At 34.5% G+C, this 25,733-nt stretch overlaps 1 protein-coding gene across 3 annotated transcripts in view; it reads right to left on the bottom strand.

Moving 5' to 3' along the window:
• Positions 1 to 7,335: 7,335 nt before the first annotated feature.
• The window catches only part of LOC126744119 (protein KIAA0100), a 41,941-nt gene continuing 23,543 nt past the window's right edge, over positions 7,336 to 25,733 (bottom strand). The window contains exons 18-34 of one of the 3 annotated variants that reach the window (XM_050451503.1): positions 25,277 to 25,671; positions 22,425 to 22,584; positions 22,179 to 22,367; positions 21,526 to 21,716; positions 21,326 to 21,469; positions 21,141 to 21,260; positions 19,987 to 20,200; positions 19,724 to 19,930; positions 19,511 to 19,659; positions 19,260 to 19,457; positions 13,180 to 13,455; positions 8,620 to 8,849; positions 8,414 to 8,561; positions 7,867 to 8,358; positions 7,711 to 7,815; positions 7,569 to 7,649; positions 7,336 to 7,497 (exon numbers count right to left, since the gene is read on the bottom strand). In XM_050451503.1, coding sequence (XP_050307460.1) covers positions 7,438 to 7,497; positions 7,569 to 7,649; positions 7,711 to 7,815; positions 7,867 to 8,358; positions 8,414 to 8,561; positions 8,620 to 8,849; positions 13,180 to 13,455; positions 19,260 to 19,457; positions 19,511 to 19,659; positions 19,724 to 19,930; positions 19,987 to 20,200; positions 21,141 to 21,260; positions 21,326 to 21,469; positions 21,526 to 21,716; positions 22,179 to 22,367; positions 22,425 to 22,584; positions 25,277 to 25,671 — 3,359 coding nt within the window. In that variant the 3' untranslated portion in view covers positions 7,336 to 7,437. The remainder of the gene's footprint in view (positions 7,498 to 7,568; positions 7,650 to 7,710; positions 7,816 to 7,866; positions 8,359 to 8,413; positions 8,562 to 8,619; positions 8,850 to 13,179; positions 13,456 to 19,259; positions 19,458 to 19,510; positions 19,660 to 19,723; positions 19,931 to 19,986; positions 20,201 to 21,140; positions 21,261 to 21,325; positions 21,470 to 21,525; positions 21,717 to 22,178; positions 22,368 to 22,424; positions 22,585 to 25,276; positions 25,672 to 25,733) is intronic. The other 2 variants (XM_050451564.1, XM_050451635.1) reach the window with 2 other exon arrangements.

Genomic DNA, 25,733 nt, shown 5'->3' with positions numbered 1-25,733 from the left:
GACAAGCAAAGGCTATAGGCAAAAAACATCGTTATGCATGAAAATGAAATAGGTTGATTTATATTTTAGAAAATTACCTTAATCTTTCTTGGAATTTATATATATATTTAGTTTATTTTCTAGCGGTTTAAAAAAAAATATCTATGTTTTAGGGAAAAAAATGACAACACCGCGTAGATTTGTTGTAAATATAATGGGGAAATCCTGCTCGATATGCGATACTTTGAGAACCGTAACATTTGTACTGTCAAGTGATATACAAACTAGTACGAGGCAGTGTTGTCAAAGCTCAAAAAATTTGCACGAAAATTGCCTTTAAGTGAATTTACATTGTAGAAAATTACGGAAATAGGGCGATTTCACACTAGCCGACAAGAAAACGTCAAGGTCGTATCGTTGACGATTGTTGCTAGTTCTTTGGCAATTTAAAAAAAAAACATGCTTTATTGTCATTAACAAAGAAAAATTGTTCTAAACAAAGCTACCTTAAATTACTACCACTAAACTTAACCACTACACCCCATACACACTCGAGTTCCAAAACAAACATCAGAAAACAATACATAAGAACAACAGAAAAAAAAAACATAAAAAGTAAATTAAATTCCATAATTATCCCCTTAAGTATAAGACAGCAAAGAATTCAAACCATTAAGTATCTTGAATTTGGGGTTATAAGATTAAATCGATTTGCAAAAAGTAAGCAGGCCACTTCCTGAATGTAGAGGGAGAAAACAGTGTGTATGCCCAGCCTAAAAAATAATGGGCAACAGGAATCTCTTGGTTTGGCCCCACAGATGTAACGTACAGCACGCTTCTGTAAAACAAGCAGCATTTGTAGAAGGTAGGCAGCTGCATTACCCCAGAAGCAAATGGCATACCTAAGGTGGGATTCAATTAATGAAAAATATACAGATCTTCCAAACTCCATGCCAAGCTCCAGGGTAGCCGCTCTGACTGCAAAACAACCTGCAGCCACCTTTTTGCAAGTACCGAGGATATGCTCTTCAAATGTGAGTTTTCTGTCAATGAATATACCCAAAAATGTTGTATTATCAAACTGCTGAACTACTGAATTAGAAAAAGGCACGTGGTCTAGAGCACACTTAAAACACAATAATTTGGTTTTATGAGGATTTAGTGACAGCAAGTTTGATTCAAACCAGAGATTTACTGCCTGAAGATCAGTTGCTAATGTAGTTCCCAGAGTATCTGTGTCTGGGCTGTGCCAGAGAAGTGTGGTATCATCGGCAAATAGAGTAAATTTCCCCCGTACATTAAGATTAGTAAGATCATTTATGTATAGGAGAAAAAGTATAGGCCCCAAAACTGAACCCTGAGGAACTCCCAAGGTGATAGGATGGTAATCAGAGTACTTAGATCCTACAAGCATTCGTTGTTGCCGATCTTGCATATAGCAAACCAAGAAGATGAAACTCCCCGAAATCCATAATGATGAAGCTTTCGCAGCAGAATCCTATGGCAGACACAATCGAAAACCTTTGACAAATCACAAAAAACTGTCGCCGAAACTCCACCATCATTTATCTGGGAGTAAAGCTCATGAAAAACATTAAACACGTCATCATTGGTACTGGTATTTTCACGGAAGCCAAATTGAAGTCTGGTGAGGATGTTTTTGGACTTTAAAAAGGACATTATTCCATTTTTAACCAGTTTTTCGATTACCTTTGATAGCGTAGATAAGAGAGAGCTAGGACGAAAGTTGGAAGGATTATCAAGAGCTCCACCCTTGTGAATTGGGATAACTTTAGCTGATTTTAGACAAGATGGAAATAACCCCTTGCTCCAAGAAAGGTTAATTGCGTCAACTAGTGCCTTTAGCGCCGTTTCTGGAAGGTTGAGAAAAATCTTAGCTGAAAGGTTGTCTTCTCCAGTTGAATTTTTATTTTTTTCAGTATACAAAATATCCTTGAGTTCGTTTAGGTTTGTAGGTATAAAGAAGAAGGAATTTGGAACATGAATGGCTGGCATAAAGGAAAGAAGATCCACAGATGGGTTCAAATTTTGCTGAAGTTGTAGAGCAATATTAGAAAAAAAATTGTTAAAATCAATGGGAGAGACTTTAGGGCATTGTTTTGACTGCTTACCACAATTGTGACAAATATTAATAATTTTCCAAGTCTCCTTATATTTGTTAGATGAACCTATATTTATATTTGTTAGGTGAATAATATATTTGTTAGGTTGGAGTAGTAAGTTTGCTTAGAGATTCTTATCAGACGACGATACAAGGCTCGTTTAATTTTGTCAATAAACATTTGACCTTTTACGAGTAATATACGGTTTTTAAGTAGACCCTGGCTAATTTTAGATATATCATTATCATCCTTAATTTGGGGACAAAACAAGCGAGAATAATAATAAAAATTAATTACTGAGAGAAAACATGTGGAAGATATAAAGGACAGATTGTCCGCAGCGGAATAAAAAAAGACAGATAAGCTGTTTTATTCTTTTTTACGTAATTTATGTCCTTTTAAACTGTAGTCAAATAGTGTAGCCGCATCTACCTACTTGTACGTACGAACGTTTGTACAAAAATTTTAAAATATAATGATTAATACATTTTACGAACAATACCGTGGCTCCTTGGGACGAGCCGCCACCGACCGAAAGGTATTTAATTAGTCCCGTCCAAAGACTATTTGACTTAACTACTGAGTGACCCCTTTAACATTCAATCAATCAATCAATCAATCAATATATGCTTTATTGTCATAAAAGTAAATTTGTTGACAAAGCTGTAAAAAAGAAAAACTTATACACAAACATGTAAAAAGGTTATTTAGTATGCTATGGTCCATCATCCTAAAGGCATTCTGCTTTCATGAATATGGTTTACCGATACCGGTAAAACCAACAACATCCCCATTCTTCAGAAATACTCCTTCAAGACTCTGAACCAAAATGTACAAAGCTAATGTAATGTCAAGAGTATCAATAACACAAACAGATATTATTCACTCCCGAAATATACAATTTTATTAAATGTAAAGCTGTAAAAAAAAATGAATCACAGAAATAAATTAGGCGAAATGATATGGTGTAAAAAATATACCTAAAGTCTTGCAAGAAAAAGGTAAAAATGACTAAAATCTATCCGACAAAAATTCAGTTATTTCATAATAGCCCTTTGCAACTAAGAAATTTGTAACACGTTTTCTAAAAAGTTTCCAGCTACCTATACCTTTTAAATCTGCAGGAAGATGATTAAAGAGTTTTTTACCATCAAATATAAAAGTTCTTTTGATCAGTGAACTTGTAGGCATAGGCAAGAGCACATCATTAGCTCGACTGCTATATTCATGCCTAGTAGTTGTGTTCACATTTCTAAATTTCTTATGAACGAGGCAAACAGATTCCAATATAAATAAGGCAGGAAGGGTTAGGATTTTATGAGTGATAAATAGCTGTTTGCAAGACTCTCTCATACTCACATAAGTAATGTGTGCATGCACCCCAGAAACACAAACCATACCTTAAATGGGACTCAATTAAAGAAAAATAAACATTTCTCGCCATGTCAAAATCAACCTCTCCTGCGACCACTTTAAGAGCGTAACAATTTGCTGATATTTTCTACACAAATGCGTGATATGGCCCTCAAATTTTAGTTTATTATCAATAAACAAACCTAAAAATTTATTTTCGTCTAAATTGTCTAGAATGTGATTTTCCAAAAACACATTATTTAAATTGCATTTAAAATTCATAACACTAATTTTTGAAATATTTTTATACACAGTTTGTTGGAATCACACCATTTCTTGATATCTCTGTTAACTATGGTATTTAGATTCATCGCACTCGGGACATGCCATAAAATTGTTGAATCATCCGCAAATTGAATGAATTTACCTGAAATCCTAAGATTGGCCATGTCATTAATAGAAATGAGGAATAGAAGTGCCCGAAGAACTGAACCCTGAGCAGTAATTCAATGTTAATTTTTCTTTTTATTTTCAAAAAAGCCATCTATGCATTTTTATACTTGGATATATCCACAATCTCCTTTGCTAACGTCTCTTCTTGCATCTTAAATGCAATCAATACATATCGTAAATACAAGTTAACAACTGCCCAGTGTTGCCAGGTCAAAAAATAAAAAATCACCAGGTCGGAGCCAAAAAAGTTGCCAGATTTACATTATTTTTCACCAGATTTTATTCAATCAGTAATAATTGTTTTTAAGATGTTTTAAATTATTTGTCGCTTTTTTTAAAGATGATTCAGTGGTACATATTATTATTATATAAGTGAAACGCTTTACTCGAAAATAAATAAATAAAAAAACTACTTTAAGTATTTTGTTTCTATTTATTTATTATTTAGTACAATATGCAAGGTTCTTTTTCCCTCAAAAATATTACAAAAAATAATATTCTATTAAAAAAAAACATTGAAAACAGGCCAACAAGATATTCAAATGTATATAAAGATATATTTTATTTAGGTATACATATTATCATTACGTTTTGATGTAACAATTTTTGGTATGTTATAATCATAAGAGTTTTATCAATCAGTCTTTTAGTATGTAAAATACCACTTATGGTTACTTCTCCTAATTTGTTTCTCAATTTTGTTTTATTAAGATTGATAGTACTAAATACCCTTTCGACGCACGCGCTGCTATGAGGTAAAGTAAGCAATATTTTAACAAATTTGGACAATTCCGGATATTCGTAGGTATCATCGCCTTTTTTTAATAAACATATTTTTTTCCATAAATCTAAATAATCTATTGTGAAGTCAATGGAACTATTTTTTAATAATCGAAACTCTCTATCCAAACTATTTATGTCATTTACCACATTTGGAAAATTAATAGCAGCAGACGCTATACTATCCACGTTTGGAATATTTAATGGATTCAAAAATTAAATCTGTTTAAGAATGTTCATTTCTCTACTATTAAACGGGAATCTCTGGTAAATTTGATGAGCTGCTTTAACCTAAAAATCCAGGCATTTGATCAAAAATGTTGTTTTTTCCTCATTACTTATCTCATTTTGTTGAAATGCGATAACTATTTTGGGTCCTAAATAAATAGATTCTAAAGGCAAGAAATTTTCCGGATTTCTATACTGTAGTTTGGATACTTCAGTGTTTTGTTGTGTTGATATTGGGTAGTTATTTTCTCATATAGTAAATGAATTTTTGGGGTTTCAGCTTGAAACTCTAAATTTAAGTTAGTAAACGTTAGCAAAATATATTCCCAGAAAAAATTAGTATAATTTCGCCGTGGGATCAGAAAGGGCTGTATGGATCTCACTTGCTCCCAAAGATTGAGATTCAAATGCTTCTATTCTAAAATACAGCTTTAGAGCGTCAAATTGCTCAATAACTCTTACAGCCACAGCATTTAATGACAACCACCTTGTTTGAGAGGGTTGCAAGAGCTTATGATGTGGCTTAATAGTAAGACATTTTTGAAATTCTTGAAATTCTTGTTGCCTTTTATACCTATAATGCAAGAACGAAAAAATGTTCCTTACAAGTTTCTCTACGGAATTTCGTATTTTTTCGCAGGCAATGACGCACACAAAGCAAAAGAATGGCAAACACACTTAATTACAAATAAATTCGGAATATCTTTTATTAGTAGAGTTTTAAGAGAATGATTTCTGCCCATCATTGCATTTGCGCCATCTGCCGCGAAACCGACTAAATTCTGTTTGTAAGGAATAACATGTTCATTGAAAAAATCTACTATAACATTATACAAACCCTCGGCAGTTGCATTTTTAACAGGAACAAGTGATAGAAATTCATCTTTTATAGTAAAATATTCGTTGAAACGTACTACCATTGCCAAGTTTTTAATAGCGGATTTATCAGTAGATTCATCCACCAATAAAGAAAATTTGTTACATCTAAGCTTTTCTACCAAAATGTCAAAACTGCTTTTGCCCGTTACATTGTTTATAATAGCAGTACATTTCGTTCTTCCGCATGACATTTTCGAAATTTGCGTATTATTCATTTTGAAATTGCAGATGGTCTTAATAAGTTCTACTAAATGATCTGATACCATTATTGGAATATTATGCTCCGCAATAAAACTTGCAATTCGAATTTCATTTTCTTTAACAACTCTACTATCAGAAAGCTGAAAAGATGTGGATGAAAGTACATGTTGTTTTTTTAAAGCAGACATATTTGTCATATGTTTTTTCGAATTTGCAGGTTTTTTTTACTGCCGCTATCCCGCCGATAAAATGTTTATCACAAACCTTACAAGAAAAATATGTCACCCTTATTACTACTACAAATCCAAGATTTGAATTCGTTCATTTCCTCCCATGATACATTGTATTTGTGGGCATATTGCTTCTTTTTAGCACGATGGAAACAACGTCACAATCCGAATCTGAGTCGTCAGAATTTTTCTTACAACGTATTTCGTCTTGCTTCTGTTCTGTTTGACCTGATGACTGGCTAGTCGACGGTTGAGGAACGTCAGATGGAGATTTTTTTTCCTGACATTTCAAAAATTTTCTTATCTTGACACCTTAAAAGATTTATTATAAAGTAAATGACTCCGTATAGCTCAATAATAAATTAAAATTTGCACATTAATTTTTATAAACTGCTAATTAATATCTACCTATATAATATTACAGAATTCAATAAATAGCCAAAAATCATAAATATATTTTTTAAAATTACATACCTTCTTGTATAACACGTGCAATGTTGAATTATTTTAACACAAGACAGACAACGCGATGCAAAAATTGCAGCTATAATAATGAGAGTACGAGAGACAAGAGAGGAGACGCGACCTGCTAAGCTAAGCCATGAACAGCGTTTGCATAATGCATAGTACAGCGTTTGCGAATCCCGGGAATCCCCGGTTATATTAAGATTACCTTAGTGATGTATTAAATACAATAATAGGAATGGCCAATGGGCAAATTCGCTCTAAAATAAAAATAATTCTTGTAATTAAATATATAACTACGATTTTGTTAAATACGATCAAGGAAACTTGGTTGGAAAATCACCAGATTTAAGATTTTAGGAAAAGTTTTGCACCAGTCACCAGAGAAACCTAAAAATCACCAGATCTGGCAACACTGCAACTGCCATACCTGCAATAATTGACGCGACACTACAATAAAGTAGAGGGATGCTGTCTGGCTTCAAGATTAAACATTTTTGGAGAAAACATCATAGTGAAACGACAACGCCGCGACTATTTTCTTATGAACGACGGTTGATTGATGAGAAGTCTAAGTTAATTTGAATTTTTTTTAACAAATAATTATCGGAAATATGATGTGATAACAAAAAAAAACAGTAAAAAAACAACAGGAATAGATTTTATTTAATAATAAAATATGGTAAATTTATTCAATAATTAACCTAAGAAACGAATAAAAAACAATAAATTACGAACTGCTCTCACTATTTGCCCAGTTTAAATACATCAGACACCCCTTTTCTAATACTTCTGTTTTCTGGTGCCTAAAAGTAAAAAAAAAACAAACATTAAAAACGTTTGAACCTAAAGTACCGTGATTTGTGGTAAAACATACTTGAATTTGATCAGTACTTTGAGAACGTGTTAGTGTGTTAGTTGTTAGTTTTACCTTCTCCGCAAAATTCCTTAATTTATGCTGCAATTAGCGAAAAAAATAGGCAAAATTCATTAAAATAATAGGAAATACTTTTGCTTACATGTCTGGATCCCAGTAACATTTTAGCTTTATCCTCCTCCTGCGGAGTAGAACTATCTTCGGAGTTGCCAGTGTTACGCTTAATTTGTAATTTTTGCTTTATAGCCTAGAAAAAGAGTCCAGGAGGCGCCCATTTAATAGTAATAAGTCAAGTTACCTGTGACAAAATGACCTTCTTGGTATCATTCCTAATGGCAATAAGCAAATCCAGCCAGGTCCAAGTCATATTGTGGTATTCCAGTGTGGGAATCACGATAGACACGTCCCTAAGGTCCTCCAGGTTTTTCTCTTTCGTTCCCTTATAGCTCACTTTCACGGGAACTTCGGGGATTTTAATAAAAACAAACAGTTTGTTCTTTTCGGCCCTTTCTTTCATTTTATCCACGTCGTCGATATGCACGTAGAAATTCGAGTCTCTACTCTTTTTAGATTTTCCTTTTTTCTTGCTATCGGAATCCCCATCTTCGCTGGCCCGATCGTTATACTCGGCCGTTTCCGTATCGCGCTCGGGAAAACAGAATTTCATCATGGTGTTGTAAAACTTCTTGGTCAAACCGATGGTTAAAGGGACCAAGTTTATTTCGAAATGTTCCTTAAGGGATATTCCCCCAACCGGCGGCTTTTCCCTGCAAAATATCCGCAACACTTTCTAAAAACCAGCACAATAATTATTAATTAGTAAGGGCACCTCAATGTGGACAAACCTTATGTTCAATAGGCATGTCATACTGGATCTCTGTTGGGCACAAAATCTCTTTATAAATCTCGTTAGGGAGTAAATTGGTCATTCTTAGGTAGCCCAACTCGAGTAAATGCTCCACGGAATCGTCTGATTTCGAATTTTTTGTGTACCTGAGAATAAACGCGATATAATTGCGCCTTAACAAGATGCAACTGAGATAAAACTAACAAAAAATTGCTCAGAACCAGATCGGCGATCCCAATTTGTCCGTCGGCTTCAGTCAGTCGCCACTGCGCGTGCTTAAAGCAAATCTCATTAGCCCTGACCGCCGTCAACGGTTTGTCGCTACGCGTGGTGGCCATTCTCGCGCTGGCCAGTAGCTGAGTCTCTTTGTAGCACGAAATCATCATGTCCAGCTCCTCACTTTGGGCGTTCAAGTTCATTTTACAGTCGTACATCTAAATTCAATTTTTATCTGCGTAAGTCATATTATAATACAAAGGGGTCGTGAGCGGAAAGTTTTCAGTTTTGATGACTACAAATTACAGTATGACAATAAAAAGCTAAAAATATCCCATTTTAATTTCTTAAAAATAATTCCACTTAAATGGCCCTCCCTTCTCTCGCTACACTCATGAAACCTTTATTGGAAATTCTCCATAATCCTATGCAACAAATGAAAGATAATGTTCCTGAACGGTCTTACGGTTTAACAATGAGGAACGTTTTCGCAAGCCGTTAGATCTGACGACCTTGCAGGCAAGTCAATATTTCCTCGTCTAGAAATAACGTGTTGAGTTTAAGGCCATATACAGTTATTATTTTTGTAGTACTACTGCTCCATAGTTACTAAATGGCATAATACTTATATTATTTAATAAAACAATTCACAGCTAACTACTCAGAGTTGCGAAATAACAAAATTATCATTTGCCGCTCCTATAGACTAAACTGTATATTATGACCCAACGTAAAGAAATTGTTTAGTAAGTACTCCTGTAAATTTTATAAAGTTTGTGAAAATTTTGGCCTTTTATACCAACTTCTGAAATTGGAAATAAAAGGCCCAGCAAATTACTAGTGAGTCAGAAAGTTTCTATTTTTGGCTAAATAAGACCAGTTTTGAATTCCTCGTTGATAAAATTGGACTTTGGACCGTCTGCTTTACATCGAAAAACCAATGGTCAAGGCGCTAGGCATCGTAGCGATAAGTTGCCATTGTGATGTGTTTAGCAGAAATCAAATTTTGCTACTAGTAACTCTGTAGGATAGATATAATAGAACAGGAAAAACCAACTATAGTGTGATATGTAACGGAAAATGGTTTCACCTCTCCTGTACATCATTAACTAAAGAGGAAGTAAGGAACAAGTCAAAGGAGTTTGTGTGGTATTGTAAAAACTGCAATAGTGATGGAAGTGTGCTAAGTACAAACATAGATCAGAGAAAAAGTAAGGATATTTCCAATTTCGAGGTCTTGGATGCATTATAACTAAGAGAATTAATTCAATAGAGGAGTCTATGGAGTTTCGAAATAAATTGATTGTGATGAAATGATAGTGGGGCTCAATGGTGATAATGAAACGCTTAAAAATGGTGTTAAAAAACTGTGTGCTAACTGCAATAGGTGTTGATACCACAGAAAACGACTACCAGGAGATAAAAACCATTCCAAGTCAATCACCTAACAAAACAACCCTTGTCACATATAAATCTTCAAAACTGAGAGAGCTAGCTATTGAAAAGAGGAAAATGTTAAGAGATGTAAACTCTTCAACCATTGGACTAGAAGGCCCTATAAGAAGCATTTATATAAACGAAGATCTATCAAGGGATGTTAGAATTCTATTTACTAAGGCAAGAGAACTTAAGAATTTAAACTATAAATATATATGGTGTAAGTATTGTAAGATTTATTGTAGGAAAACAGATTCCTCGGAGACCATAAGAATTACCTCAATTTCTCAGGTAGAAAACTTAATGCTAGGTTAATGTAATCTGAAAGCAAATACATACATGTAAAAACATAACTGTTTGCTAATTTTTATGGATCCTAGTGGCTTTTTGGATGAATATCGGAATTGTAATTGTAGTTATTGTCGCGGTCTTGTAAATGTTGAATACTTACCAAGTGATCTAAAACTCGTACATGTTAATATATGTAGCTTGAACAAAAATTTTGATAACTTGCTAATATTTTTATCTACGGGAAACATGATCTTTGATCTCATTGCAATTTCAGAAACAAATAAAATAAAATCTTTAGAAAACTTTAACATTAATGGTTACAATATAATTTACAAGGAAAGTCAAATAAATCAGAGCCATGCGTTTATTATATACGTCAAAAACGATTTACTGCAAGAATATAGCATCATTAATGTAGTAATAAATCTCTAAGAATACTAACACATAAAGACTTTTTGCAGGACTTAAACTCACTCTATTCTGGAAAAATCACGAGTCAAAAACTAGAAATTTTTATAGGAGACATAACTTCAATATTTTGAATTTGCATGATACAGATGTGGTGAATTATTTAAATATTATGCATCAGAATGGTTTTAAAATTATATACAATTTAGTGTAAAATTACAAAGAGAATCTATAATGTGGTAAAAATACAAGTATGAAAAAATCGACTATGATCAAGTAGAAAGGGCTTTGGAGAATGAAACGTGGGAACAAATATTTAATTCCAATGATTCTGATAAATGTGCTACTAATTTCGTAACATCAATTAAAATAATTTTCGAAAACGCCAGCAGCAACTCATATATTAAATGTAAAAATCGTAAATTAAAACCCTGGATTACTCTCGGTATAATTAAATCTATTAGAACGAGTGACAAATTAAAAAAGAAAAGTGCTATACTTAAGACTAATGAAACTAATAAAACCTTTAAAGACTAGCGTAATAACCTGTCAAGATTAATTTACATTACAAAAAATAAGTATTTCTCTAACAAACTCGCGGAAAATAAACATAACATAAAACAGATCTGGAAGATGGTCAAAGAAGCAACAAACGAGAGAACAAGATCGATCTGCGAATATGCAGCTGAAAATTGACAACAGATGCGGTGGTGAAATTCCGATGAGCTTTTAATTCCTATTTCAGCACAATTGGAAAAATTATGGCGGGTAAAATTAAAAATCCAAGACAGGCCAGCTTAAACCAAAAAATAATCCAAGTGGAAACTCTATGCATCTTAAACCCATAACGGAAAATAAATTAATTCAATTAATAAGCACTCTTAAGACTAATGCAGCTAATACAGAAAGTGCTTGGACTGTGACGAGAGGTGCATGGCAATATTTCTGGACATCAGCAAAGCGTTCGACACTGTGACACATGATATTCTGCTAAAAAAACTGGAAGATATTGGAATTCGAGGGATCCCTTACAGCCTGTTTGAAAGTTACATTAACCAAAGAACACAAAGCACCAAAATAAATGGATGTGTCAGTTTGCCTAGGTTGGTAGAATATGGGGTGCCACAGGGAACTGTCCTTGGACCGGTATTGTTCTCTATATATTATGGTTATGAGTTGTTGCAGTTGTTACCTAATGTTGGCATGATGTGTTTTGCCGATGATACCGCAATAATGATTAAGGAAAAGTCTTGGAAGGATATAAAGACTGTTGCGAAGTCTTCCATAAAAAAACTCAAAACTTGGCTTGGTTTAAATTATTTAACACTAAACTCAGAAAAGTCAAGCTTTTTATGCTTTTCTGTAGATTCAAGAACATCTAGCACTTTAAAAGAGATCACATTACACGAAAACGACTGTGACATAACTGTTCTTGCACCCAGTAAATAAAAAGGCAGACCAAGGTTAAATATTTAGGTGTTATTTTGGATGAAAATCTAAAGTGGTAACACCAGGTTGAGTATATTTCCACTCGAGTTCGGAAACTTATTTATAAATTTCGTCAATTAAGACAATTTATGCAAAAAAAGACCCTTACGACCATTTATCAAGCTCTGGTTGAATCAATTATAAACTATTGCATAACAGCATAGGGCGGAACAAGTAAGACTATCCTGAAACCTCTTATGATTACCCAAAAATATGTTCTGAAGGTAATGTTTAACAAACCAAAATTGTATTCCTCGGATATTTTATTTAGAGAAGCTAGATTGTTGCAAGTAAAACAAATTTACTTGAAAGCAGTGGTTAGGCTTCTGTGTAAGAATCCACACTACTTGCATTTCATATCTCACAATCAGAACACTGGACAAGCTTTAAATAAAAATGTAACTATCCCAAAGACCACAAAAACTAAATGTCAAAAAACTTTAACATATACCTCAGCAAAAATTTATAATCAATTCCCGTAGAACTCAGTAATAAACCCTATAACAACATTAAAGGTAGAATCCACGACTGGGTATCAGATGATAACGGCACTTGGTTAGTATGATACACATAGTACTGTTTATTTTTCTTCTTGTTTTTTTTTCCCTTTCATTCCCCTAATTTAATTTAATTCTATTTTATTTTTTGAATCACTTTTGCTTATATATTATTTTCTTAAAAATGGTTTTTATTTTAATTAATTAATTTGGATAGACAGGAAATGCACACACAGTATGTTTAAAATACCATTGTGCATTGGGTATTCTTAGCGGTTAAGCAGTTGTTATTTTGTAATGTTATAATGTATGAATGTATTATCTGCTGAATATATATTATATATTTTGCTTTATCTAAAGAGCCTGGTCTGGAGGCTTAAGAATTTTTTGTACCAACGTATAAGCTCAACTTTAAAAAATGACTCACCAGCCTTTCCAGTCTCTCTAGTTCCATCCTTAACTCTTTATCGTCCGGATCCTCTTCCAATGCCTTATTAATCATATAGGTGTCCTTCTCCAGTCTCCGCAGCTTATTCATGCTGTTTCTCACGACCGTTTGTTGCTCTTGAATCGGTTTGCGTTGATCGTCGAACGTGTGAAGCTGCAGCTGGAATCGCATTCTGGCTAATTTTTCTAATGCCTCTTTTCGGTGTGGTTCCACGTAGAGTAGGAGGTTGTTGATGATGTCCAGCAACATGGCGTACTGGGGATAATTGTTCAAATCTCAAATTTTTATAGACATAGATAAATTAATTAAAGGCGTATTGTAGATTCAAGGTTGTATTATCCAATAAAATCAAACCAACTTCTTTATAAAATATCTTATCATATTTTATTAAAAAAAAACTGATTCATATTTTATTGAAGGGGGTATTGTTTTGCGTTTGTCGCTAAATACGTAAATTATTTTCCTAGTTTTTGTACTATTTTATTCGTATTTTGTAGGTAAAATTTGATTAGTAGGGTTTATTTAGGGGTTCTACTTCCGTTAGCTTAATATTTGCTTCTATAGTGTCTAGTTTTTAAGTAGTTCATATTGAAAATCCCTATATTTTACATTTTCTAGACTTTGTGTACTTGCTTGCTTTGACTGTCAATATTCTCTTCAGATTATTGCTCTCTTTCGACAAAAACAATGAGCAAAATTCTAAATTGTTTCATGGGGCTTTAAGAAGGACGCGTTTCGTGACATTTCTTTCAGTTTTTAATTGTTAGACATACAAAATTACGAATTATGCACCTAGATAACCGAATATCTGCATGTGCTCCTAATTGTTTTTACGAAATAAAAAATTAATAAAATATACACTAACCCTTACAACAACAAAAAAACACAATAACAAAACATACAAATGAATACACATGATCCTACCCCCAGCCCTAATTCACTTTCACAAAAATCTAACCTAGATGAACAGTTCTTTAAGTTTTGTTCTATTTTTGATAATAAAGTTGTTACATAATTTTTTATTTGCTTTGAACCTATGAACACTCTTGATGCTGTTTGTTTGGAATTAAATTAAAAATTTTTGGTGCTAAGATAGTTGAAAGATCTCTTGTTTTTGAATTTTTTGAGTAACTAAGTGTTTGAGCAATTTCTGGTATTATAAGAATGCATTACATCGTTGTTTTTTTGGTTATTTTTTTTTAATAAAGCAGCATACCTCTAACACATAGATTAATCGAACATCAAAAATATCGCTGGAGTATAACAGATTTATTGAGTAGAGCTTATTTTTTTCAAACACAACTTCCGATATACAGATATGATCATTCTAACTTCGCCTATAGGAATTATATATCGCGGTAGGTCTGGCAACGTTGTGACATAATAGTCGACGCAGCGGACCCCGCCGAAGCCCGAAACCGAAACCTTTCAGTACATAGAGAAAATAAGAGGTATATATATAAGAGCCTTTTATTAATTTTCTCTATGTTTCAATATTCTTAAGGCGTTTAAGCGGGGATGCACTGCTCTGTAGCAAATTAAAAAAAAAAATTGTTTCGTTTGAGTCTTTGCTGCCGCCTGTCCTAACAGCAAAAAATAAACTAAAAACCGACTGCAATAATGTTGTAAACATAAATTAACTAAATATTGGACAGGAAATTAATTCAAAATAAAGCAAAAAAATAAGTTAATTTGATAATACTAAATTAAAATTATCTTATGTCAGGTTCAAAAAAGCCACCCTGTTTAGCAGTGCAGTACGTCAATTGATCATAAAACGACCTTCTCGTGTTCGACAACATTTCAATGGAGATACTATTAAATGCTTGCCTAATTTTAACACAAAGCTCTTAGTAGCCCGTTCATTTTCGTGCCTTTAAATTTGTTCTTTTAGGAAAAAAATCATTGGGGGCTAAATCGGGGCTTCTGGCGGGCCATTTAATATTACCGTTTCCACTGATTGTTCGATCAGGGAAAGATGTTTCGAAAAATTGACGTACCACTAATGCGTTATGAGCGGGACAACCATCCTGTTGAAAGCAAACTTGTTCTAAATTGATATTGAGCTCTCGAACAGCAGGAAGAACTTCATCCCTCAAAAGGTATTTGTTGGCATTAAGGTTTCCATCGATAAAAAAAGGGCCTATAATTGAATCACCTAAAATGCCAGCCCATACATTAACCTTTTGAGTGTATTGTGTACGTGTTGGTATGCTTATGTGCTTATTTTTCCTCGAATAACCCACTGTAATGGACGGATTATGTTTACCACAAATAGAGAAAGAGGACTCATCTGAAAACAAAAGGTTCCTAATAAACATTTCGTCCCGATTTGCCCTTTCCAATACTTCATGGCAAAATTCCATCCATCTCTCATGGTCCTGTGGGAAAATTTCTTGGGTTTTTAGCAACTTAGGGCACTTGTACTTATTTCTTTTTAAACTTCTTCTAACCCTTAAAGGCTCAATACCCGTTTATTTGGCAATGGTTTTACTATTGCAAGGAAAGTTCATTTCAGCAATAACACAAACATTAACCTCTCGAAGCTCCGTTTCTTCGCCTAGCGATCTAACAACAGGTGGTTGCTCATTTGCGTACCATTTCCTGCAATTTTGCAAGCACTCAAAGGTCTCAAACCTATGGATAATTGCAAAAATTGTGCTACGTACGGGAATGGGCCGATTTTCGAACGTGAATGTAATTCTACCTGATATTTCATCGACAGAACTGCCGGCATAATACCACTTAATAATTTGCTTGTTTTCCTCAAGAGAACACATTTTAACAAGAAAATAGCAAGCGGTTCTAAATTTAATCTCTGCTGATTAAGCAGGAAGCTAGGAATAAAAGTAACGTTAAACGTTTAAAATGCAATCTCATATTGGCGGTGCAGCGGGATAAGAATTGTCTCGTTTTTCGATGAACGAGCGGAGAGCCGTGCGGCAGAAATATCAGTGTTGCCAAACGTATTAATTTGGAAACGGCATGTATTGTGTCCTCTGTCTGTCTCATGCGGACTCCATATGTCCCCTCTCGCTTACGTTCATAGACTATTTCCTATAGGCGAGGTTTGAATGATTATATCTGTATAGTTCAGCACTACGTTTAAGGAATTTAAAGACTTTTGATACAAACCTCTCCATACAACAATACCATATCTAATAAGTGACTCCTCCAAGGATTTATATACGTATTAATAATTTTTTGCATAAAATTAGCCTTAAGATATAAAGTGTTAGCTTTCGAATGTTCTTAGTTAGATTTAAAATATGTTCGCTCCATTTTAAATGCATATCCACTGTAATACCGAAATATTTAGTAAAAGAGACCTATTTAATTACATCTTCATGTTGAGTATCGTAACCTACATCTAAAGAATGAAAAGTTGGGCGGTTTGCTTCAGTTAAAGAAAATGCAATATAATGTGTTTTAGATATGTTGATGGAGAGCTTAAATGTGTCTAACCAGTTTTTTATTTTACGAATGCCCATAATTGTGCTTCCCCTTACTTCATCCCAAGTGTTATCTGAAAAAATGACTTCTGTGTCGTCCGCATAAGATATTACAAATCCGTTCACAATTTTTAGATTTGTTAGTAAATTAGTATACAAAATGAAGAATAATGGGCCCAGTGCGATTCCTTGAAAAATCCCAATTTCCACTTTCAGGGAATTACTCAAAATGTTGTCTAATTGTTAAATAGTTTCTCAATAAATTTAAAACCGTGCTCCTCATGCTGGACCTGGACAACATATCAAGAAGCCGGTCATGGGGCACGGTATCCCCCAATACACTTTTTATTATCGTCGAGAGAATTTGTAATTTCTTTAGTAAGCTGATAGAGGGCGTCTGTGGTACTATGATCCATTGTTGTCACATCTTTCAGATTTAGGGATCACTGCAATATGTTAATACAAAAATGTTATTTACGCTTGCGAATGCTTTATGCAAATAAAAGTATTTTAAATTACAAAACAAGAAAAAAGCTTTCGGAAACCTTGGTTATGTCTATCATTAATTATTGTATAATTGCGTATTACCCATGTCAAGATAGCTTAGGAAATACGACCATGTATCTCAAGCTATACTTCAACTTAATTGGCTAAAAATTGTGAATATATTTAAGTTGTATTTGTTAGTATTTTTGTATCGCTTATTTAAAACACGCACACCTGTGTCTTTGTGTGAAAAGATGATTTACAGAATTGAGGTTCCATAGTCGTAATAATAAGGTATAATATACTTTTAATGCCACGTCGCACTACATCAATGTTTGAACATTCTTTCACCTATCAAGCTGTGATTCTATTTAATCGTTTCAGGCCTAATTTTCATTTTACCATTTATTGTTATCGAAGATTCTATAAGGTGTCCAAATAGGGTATCAGCACTTTATTTGTGCATTTAATCTCAGGCCGCCACTTACGGTGGGAGTCAAAATGTAAACGGGTTCAAGCAGTTTCAGTTGCAATGGAGCCGTTTACCGGAGAGCAACGCGCTTTTTGTGTACGTGCATTTTACCAAAACAATAATTCAATCGTGACAGCACGCCCTCTATATCGCGCTCATTACCAATTACATGATATTCAATTATCACCTAGCCCTGATGTTATTAGAAAATAGATCAGAATGTTTGAAGCTACTGGATCCACAGTGAAAATTCATAATCGAACGAGTACGTCGAACAGTCAGAGAGAATCCAACCTTATCTGTACGAAAGCGAAGTCAGACGACTACTCTCAAAAGATCATCTTTACATAACATTTTGACCAAAGACTTGCATCTGCATGCATATAAGATACAGTTAGTGCAGGAATTAAAACCGAGGGATTACAATACACGGTTAGAATTTGTCAATGAAATGATGGATCGATTCGTCGATTTCAAAACACTTTATTCAGTGATGAGGCTAATTTTCATGTAAATGGCCACGTAAATAAGCAAAATTGCAGGTAGTGGTCTGACGTTAACCCTCACAGAAAACACGAACGTCCACTGCATAGCCTCAAAGTGGTCGTACAGACTGCTATGTCTGCTGAGGTCATAATTGGACCGTATTTTTTTTAAGATCAAAATGGACCGGAACTTAACCGTTAATACCGAGCGGTATTATTGTGCAATGTTACAAGATTTTCTTGCACTATCTCTCCGACAGTTTCAAGGTTTTACCTTTGAAATCTGGTTTCAGCAGGATAGTGCGACATGCCATACGTCAAATCGGGCAATTGCAGCTGTTCAACAATTATTCCTTAATAAAGTCATTTCAAGAAGAGGCAATATTAACTGGCCTCCTAGGAGCCCGGACCTGTCGGCACTTGATTATTTCTTATGGGGTTACCTCAAAAGTAAGGTCTACGAGAATAATCCAGCTGATACAAATCAATTAAAGCAAAATATCCTGGAGCAAATAAGATTAATATCAAGGGAAATGTGTGGACGGGTTATCAATAATCTTCGTTCTCGATTTGAAGAGTGCATACAGCGCAACGGATATCATTTAGACAACATTGTTTTTGGTTCATAAATTTCCATTGACTGTTGCCATAAATAAATGATCATAGAAATATGGTGTATTTGGTTTATGCAAACATCACACTGATGATACCCTTTTTGGACACCTTGTATAAAGGTCTATTCTTGGAACAGCAATGATTGGTTGTTCTTGGTTAATTTATTTAATTGTTACTTAGCTGATGGAACATATGTTTTACTTTAAAGTAGTATTAATTTTAGTTTTTTTTTTAAACTGGATAGGTTTAATGCTTTTAGCTAATCTTCGCATGTTCAGGCAAATACTGTAATTTGCAGGATTTATTAAATAAAGACGATTTATTATTATTATTATGTACGCGTGATGACAGTCAACGCGAGTTAGGTTACAGTTTTTGACGTAACCAATAAAAATATATTCCTGAATTTCGTTACAATATAATAAAGTGTTTTTTTTTATTTCCACAAAAGCCAGTCTCGTGGCATCAGAGATGTTGCAAATAAAGAAACTGCAATGCTAATTCCAGCCTTTCAATGCTCTAAGCATAAAACAATATATTCTGGCTTACCTGTAACGAATTGGTGCACACCTCCAAATCGTAATGCATAAGAGTGAATGCGTCAACCCCCGACTGTCTGCTGTCCCACGGGCTGACGTCTTCTTGGGGCGGAGGCGGGATTTCGCCCACGCCCTCCGGATCGACGCTGATGTTCCCGTAGCCGGCATAAAAGAACTCGCATTTGCATCTGGAGACGATCCTTTGCAGCTAAAAGTCAAGATTTAGTGATCAGTCGGGACGTGAAAAGGCAAATTACCGACTTGTCTGGACGAACTGGGTCCTACGGTGTCGCTGACCACCGCCCCTACAGACACCCCGCTTCCCACCATGTTCGGCACTTCGGAGGGTTCGGAGATTTCCGCCGATTCTTTTTCTTGGATGTTGTCCACGGTCAACCACATGATGTTTTCTATAAGAATGTTTATTGAGAAATAGATTGGGGAATTTTTATGGCTTTACAAAGTATTACAAACCGTTCTCGTCATTTTCCCCAGCGTTTACTGTGGCATAATACTGCATACACTCCAGAAGTCCCGTCCAAGTGGTCTTAGAGACTAAAGTGCGATCCTTCCACACGGGTCGGTGCGCTCTTTGCAGGATTTCTGCTTTTGCAGCGCTTAGGATAACGTAACCGTTGGTTTCACAGCCTTTTAATAGCACTTGGGCGTTCACTAGGGATACTAATAACATGATTTTTAAGTGATTTTTGGAAATTCTTATAGTCTGGAATAGTTACTTTGCCAGTTTTTGTGAAGTACGTCGTCCTCTTGACAGGCCTGCACCCCTTGCAGATGTTGCTGCCTAGAGACGGCCGATAAGTCGTCACTATAGACGATGGAATTGTTGTCCACCTCGGCGATTAATTGTTGTAGCATATTGGCCGCGTGGCCCGATTGGATTTTGCTTATGGGTGAGAGGGTGTCTGCCACCGACGAGCTTGACTGGATATTCTAAAAACGAACTAAATTATCTTAAAAGCTATTATAGATTTCTATCCCTTCTTATTTCTATCCTTTCTAAACGATTTTTTTATTAATATATGTCCTGATATTAAGGATGGGGGATCGACAAATTTCTCAAAGATACCAATTAACCAAAGTAGTATCTTTATGGAACCCGTTACAAAAAATGAAGTCATTATAATAATAGAATCTCTAAAAAATCTCTAAAAAATAAGAAATCAGTTGGACATGATAACATTCCTGTGTCTATTCTGAGGGAGGTGGCAGACAAAATAACCCTGCCACTAACCCACATACTGAATTTAATGCTTGAAAAAGGAGTATTTCCAGACTTACTGAAAAAAGCTCTTATTAAGCCAACTTATAAAATGGTGAGTTTGGAACTTATAAAATGGTGTTCTCTCTCTCTTTCTCCCTCTTAATTTTGTAAATAGATTCTTATATATTTCTTCGTTTTTATAGTTTACTTCGTGGCTTCAACAGCCCCTACTTAATTGTTTGGATCCTGAAAATTAGGCCATTTAATCCCGCACAATTATATTATTATTATTATTATTTCTTTTACAGCAATGTAAATATTGAATTGTTAATTATTGTATTGGGAATTAATAAACGTTATTATTAATATTATTATTATTATTATTATTATTATAACAAACATTTTTCAGAGAATAGGAAAAGTGTCAGAAGTTGTTCAAAAACAACACGATTATTAAAATTATGAATTATCAACATTTTAGAAAATGTCCTATTAAGAAAGGTTTAAAAAAACTGCTGCTGAAAATTTTTACAGAAGGTATGCCTATTAAAAAAGTACATGGGATAAACAGCTGATATGATTAAATTACATGTAGCTTTAAAAAAATGGAGAAAGAAAAGAAAAAATAAAAAAATTAATTAATAATAAAAAAACAATAATTTGGCCTACCTGAACTGTATTATTTGGAGGCGTGGCGGAGTTATCAGCGTTCCTCCGTTTCATCGGGGTGGTATTCGTATCCTTCCTGAATCCTTTTAAAGCTTCCGTGGACAAGTTCTTCTTTGTCCTCTAAAATTAAATTTTTTACCCTTATTTATTTTCTCTTAAACTACGTTATTTTTTAACCCACCCACCGTGGTTTTCATAAAAGTATCGAACAAAGCGAAGGCGACGTTCCTGTTACTCTTCGTCCAGGCTCCACGCAGATCGTAAACCACCAACCTATGGATGGGCGTGTCCTTGTTCCTGTCGAACACGTTCTCTCTACCATAGGACACCTGAAAAATGTCACGTTTTATATCACAGATTATATTCTGATCACAGTTCTGTTTACTTTGGCCACCGATAAACAGTAAGTTTTCTCGACGGGCGGGCGTGTGGTTTCGATTTCGGATTCGTCCTGTAACGCACTCTTGAGCCACATTTCCGCGTTGGTTAGTTCCGAGCACATGTAAGCCACCGACCATTCGGCTTTCGCCCGGTGTTTTAGACCATCTTCGATCGACACCAGGTTTAACGAATGTTCTAAAGGAAAAATTTCATTTTAAATGATTGAATCTCGCCAATGTATGAAACCAGAGGAGTGGAATGTATGATAAATTAATTGGTTTCAAATTGAGTTATTTGAATGAAGTTGATTTCTTTTATAGTTTTGGCGCTACAGCAGGGCGCAATTGGAGGTTAGATCGAACATGAAACCCAAATCAAAAAACTGCAGTACATACATTCAGTAGTAACCTTATTTTATCTCTGATAATTTTGGCGCAACATCAGTTTTTGTTAAGAAATTTCCAATAGAAGGTCAGACCACACTTAAAACCCAAATATCTGAAAAACGTCCTTTGAATAAACTCGCTATCTCAAACTGGGTTTTGGTCTACATGCGTCCCGACCCAACTTAAAAGTAAAATATCTTAACAACTACTATAGGTAACTCAATAAAACAAAAACCATCTTAAAACTGATACTATGGAACAACAATCTTACCGGAACTGGAGCACAGTCTGCCCCCGAACATTTCGCAACCGCGTTGCATAGCGAACGACATCCAGTAGCAAACCTGGAACTTGTGCAGACCCACCAGCAGGTTGATCTTCTTATAGTGTCGGCTCAATTGTAGTTTTTTCGATCGCACGTTATCGAAGATTTTACCGCGTTTCGTCGGTCTGGTGACGCCTACAAAAGCCAATCAGTAAACAAACAAAAAAAAAATGCGAAATTCCGGATATTTACCGGACAAAATTAGTTTTAGACTCTCGATCCACCTTAAAGTGCTTCCGTATAAAAGTAGGGTCGGGCAACTGTTGGAGCTGGGACTAGGGGACGGTTTTGTTTCTAATACAATACTCAAGTTGAGGTTTTGAGATCTGAAGGCCCGAAACGAGTCGTGTACCTAAAATGACAATTTTAAATTTATAAAATTATAATTTATTTATTATAAATAAGAATAAGGCGAGTCCAAAGATATTAAAAGCATCGATATTACAAAGTTTCAATATTATTTACAGTCCGTAGCGAAATATCTATGATATTCAAGGCATTGCCAATGTTACTGACGATATTAGGGCATTTGATACAATTAATCATCAGCTTCTTTTAGCTATCTTAAAGTTTTATGGTTTTGATTGAAATTCATGTGCTCTTATTGAATTTTATTTAGTTGACAGGTTTCAGTTGGTCAGCATTGATAATAAATGCTCTAAACTGGTCAGGATTTTCTCCTCAGTGTCTCAAGGACCAATTTTGGATCGACTATTATTGTTGTAATTCTACAACAGATAAAAACTGTAAATTCAGCACAATTTGAAATAATTTTAATCAGCGGCAACGTCGCTAACGGCTTTTTGAAGTTTTATATAATAAGCGCCACCCGCGCGGCCCCTCAGTGATCCCAGATCTCAACTTTTTGCATGAGATCTCATGTTTTTTAAACAAATCTCATGTTTTCAATATTTTGCCTAAATATCTCATGCTTTTTAGCTTTTTTTGCTATACCAAAAAAACTCTTATAAATTTTATATTTTTGTTTATGGTTCTCTTTCTTGCTATTAAAAATATAGCGAGAAACCCATAAACAAAAAAAAATCATTAACAAACAAAAATGTATCCCAATATTTGTCAATTTGGCATCGTTGGATCATGCAATAATCATAAAATGCAACCTCGAAGTTGGCATGGTTGAGTGCGGCCGAACGGGGATTCCCCGAATGCATCTAAACATCTTTGAGTGATTTACTTCGCCGTTTATACGTAGACTGGATTTTAGTTTTGACTCGTTTTATATTCTGTTAATTGAAATAAACTTTAAAAAATGGTTGTAGGTGATACTAGCAGTGATAGTGATACTTCTCAAAGCTTGCCTTGCCCTAGTGTCGCTAAGAAAAAAAAGATTTACAAACAACAGTTTAAAAAAGAATGGGCCCAATCACCTGGATTTTACTGGGTTGAACCCAATAAGAAAGGACCTAAGTATGCCTGGAAAGTGTTGACTAACATTATGTCGCTAGGTATATTTATTTAGTTAGGTGGCTTCTTAAACAAAATATATCTATGAATTTAAAAATAATTTCTAATCTACCCATGAACTTGATGGAACATTTTATTGATTACCTAAATGCTGTGTGTACCGATCTCGATATAGCAAAAAAAATGAAAGCAGGTAGAACCAAAATAACTAGGGTCCTTAAAAAAGTAACAGGATCTTCACAAAAGTCGTATTTGATAGAGCTCATGAAAAATAATAAGTTTAGTTTAATTGCTGACGAATCGACAGATAACTGGTGCATCAAACATTTGTGTTTAGTGGTTAGAATGGAAATTGAAAAAAAAAACAGAAGATAATTTTTTGGATCTGATACCGGTAGCAGAAACTACAGGAGCAGCTCTTTTTCAGATGTTTATGGACTTTTTCACATCACACAACATACCTTATAAGACAAACTTTATTGGTTTTGCCTCGGATGGCGCCAGTAATATGGTGGGTATTAGAAATTCCTTAGTCAGCCCGCTACAAGAAAATATACTAAATATATTTACTGTAAAATGTATTTGTCATAGTTTCCACCTTTGTGCGTCATATTCATGTCAAAAACTCCCAGAAGAGGTTGAACAATTAACAAGAGAGGTATAATTTTTTTTAATGTAATAAGATTAGCGCATTTGAAAACCATAATTATACTTTTAGGTTTACCATTATTTTCAAATAGCCCAAAAAGAGTGGAAGAATTAGAGGAATAGCTCCAGTTAAAATCCTTCATTCAAGCCAAACCGGTTGGCTTTCATTTCGAGAGTGTGGTGAAAAGACTGTTAAATCAATATAACGCTCTAAAACTTTGTTTTACGGATCAAACTGCCAATAATATTAGTCAGGCAGATCTTATAAAACTGAATAGGGAAGAAAATCGAATTTATCTGGAGTTTTTATCTCATGCTTTACCAATCTTCAATAATTTAAATAAATTAATGTAAAGGGAATCTTCAAAAGTTCATATTCTTTACAAAGAAATAGCCAACGTAGTGAAAAGAATTCTAGACTTTCATATTAAAGACGAGAATATTAGCTCTACAACTATCGATAAAATAGATTTTAAAAGCCCCAGAAATTTTTTACAACTGGATGAAAGGTATTTCTCAGCAGAAATAAATTCAAGCAGTTTAGAAAAAAATAGGCTAGAAAGAGTTAAATTAAATTGCTTAAATTTTCATATCGAAAGTATTTAGCAAAATTATACAAGATTCTCTCTGAAAGATTCTATATTTGAAAAAATGGACTTTAGAGATCCAGAAATTGTTAAGTTGGCTCTCAATGTGAACTCCTAAAAATGTTGATACAGTTTTATTATCAAGCGGATTATCCCCAAGTTTGATATTATGTTTTATATCGCATTTAAAACTTAGTATATTTGATTTGCCAACATTAAAAACAAGGCGGTTTGTTGCCGTCCATTATTATACGCTCTACATCTAAACTTCGTTTTTTTTTTTCAATTTTGTAAATCTAACTTATTTACGTTAAATTGTAAAAATCAAGTCTTTATTATTATTATTAAATACCCTTTGAGAAAATACAACTCTCTTTTACTTACCTGATTACTGGAATACTCGGGGATTTTATTGGGTGCGCAATAAATCACGTTGTGATGGTCATTTGGGTCGCTCAGGCACACCCACTGGAAACCCAGGATCAGCTTTAAGTTGGGTAACTTCAACAGTTGCACGTCGTCGTATTTGGAGGCGGTGCGCACGAAAATGTTCAAGTCCCCTTTGAAGACGATTTTGCCGTTGGTCCAGTCCATAACCACCTTATCCCACACCAGAGCCATTTCCTCGGTGGTATTGTACGGGTCTAGAGAGGCGTGCAGCAACACTTGCATCTGTTGCACCACCATAGTCAGCCTGCCGTGCATTAACAGTCTTATTTTGTCCCAAAAGGGTAGCGGTGGTGATGGGTCTTTTGACGGGGCACTTATCTGATTGAAACCTAAATGCAAAAGGAGTAAATGCGATAATCTGAGAACGCCGTGGGGTTTTATGGGTGGTCGA

This window comes from Anthonomus grandis, chromosome 1 (genome assembly GCF_022605725.1).
Source record: "Anthonomus grandis grandis chromosome 1, icAntGran1.3, whole genome shotgun sequence".
NCBI lineage: Eukaryota > Metazoa > Arthropoda > Insecta > Coleoptera > Curculionidae > Anthonomus > Anthonomus grandis.
The sequence above is the reverse complement of the archived record's forward strand: the minus strand, read 5'-3'. Positions and strand labels throughout refer to the sequence as shown.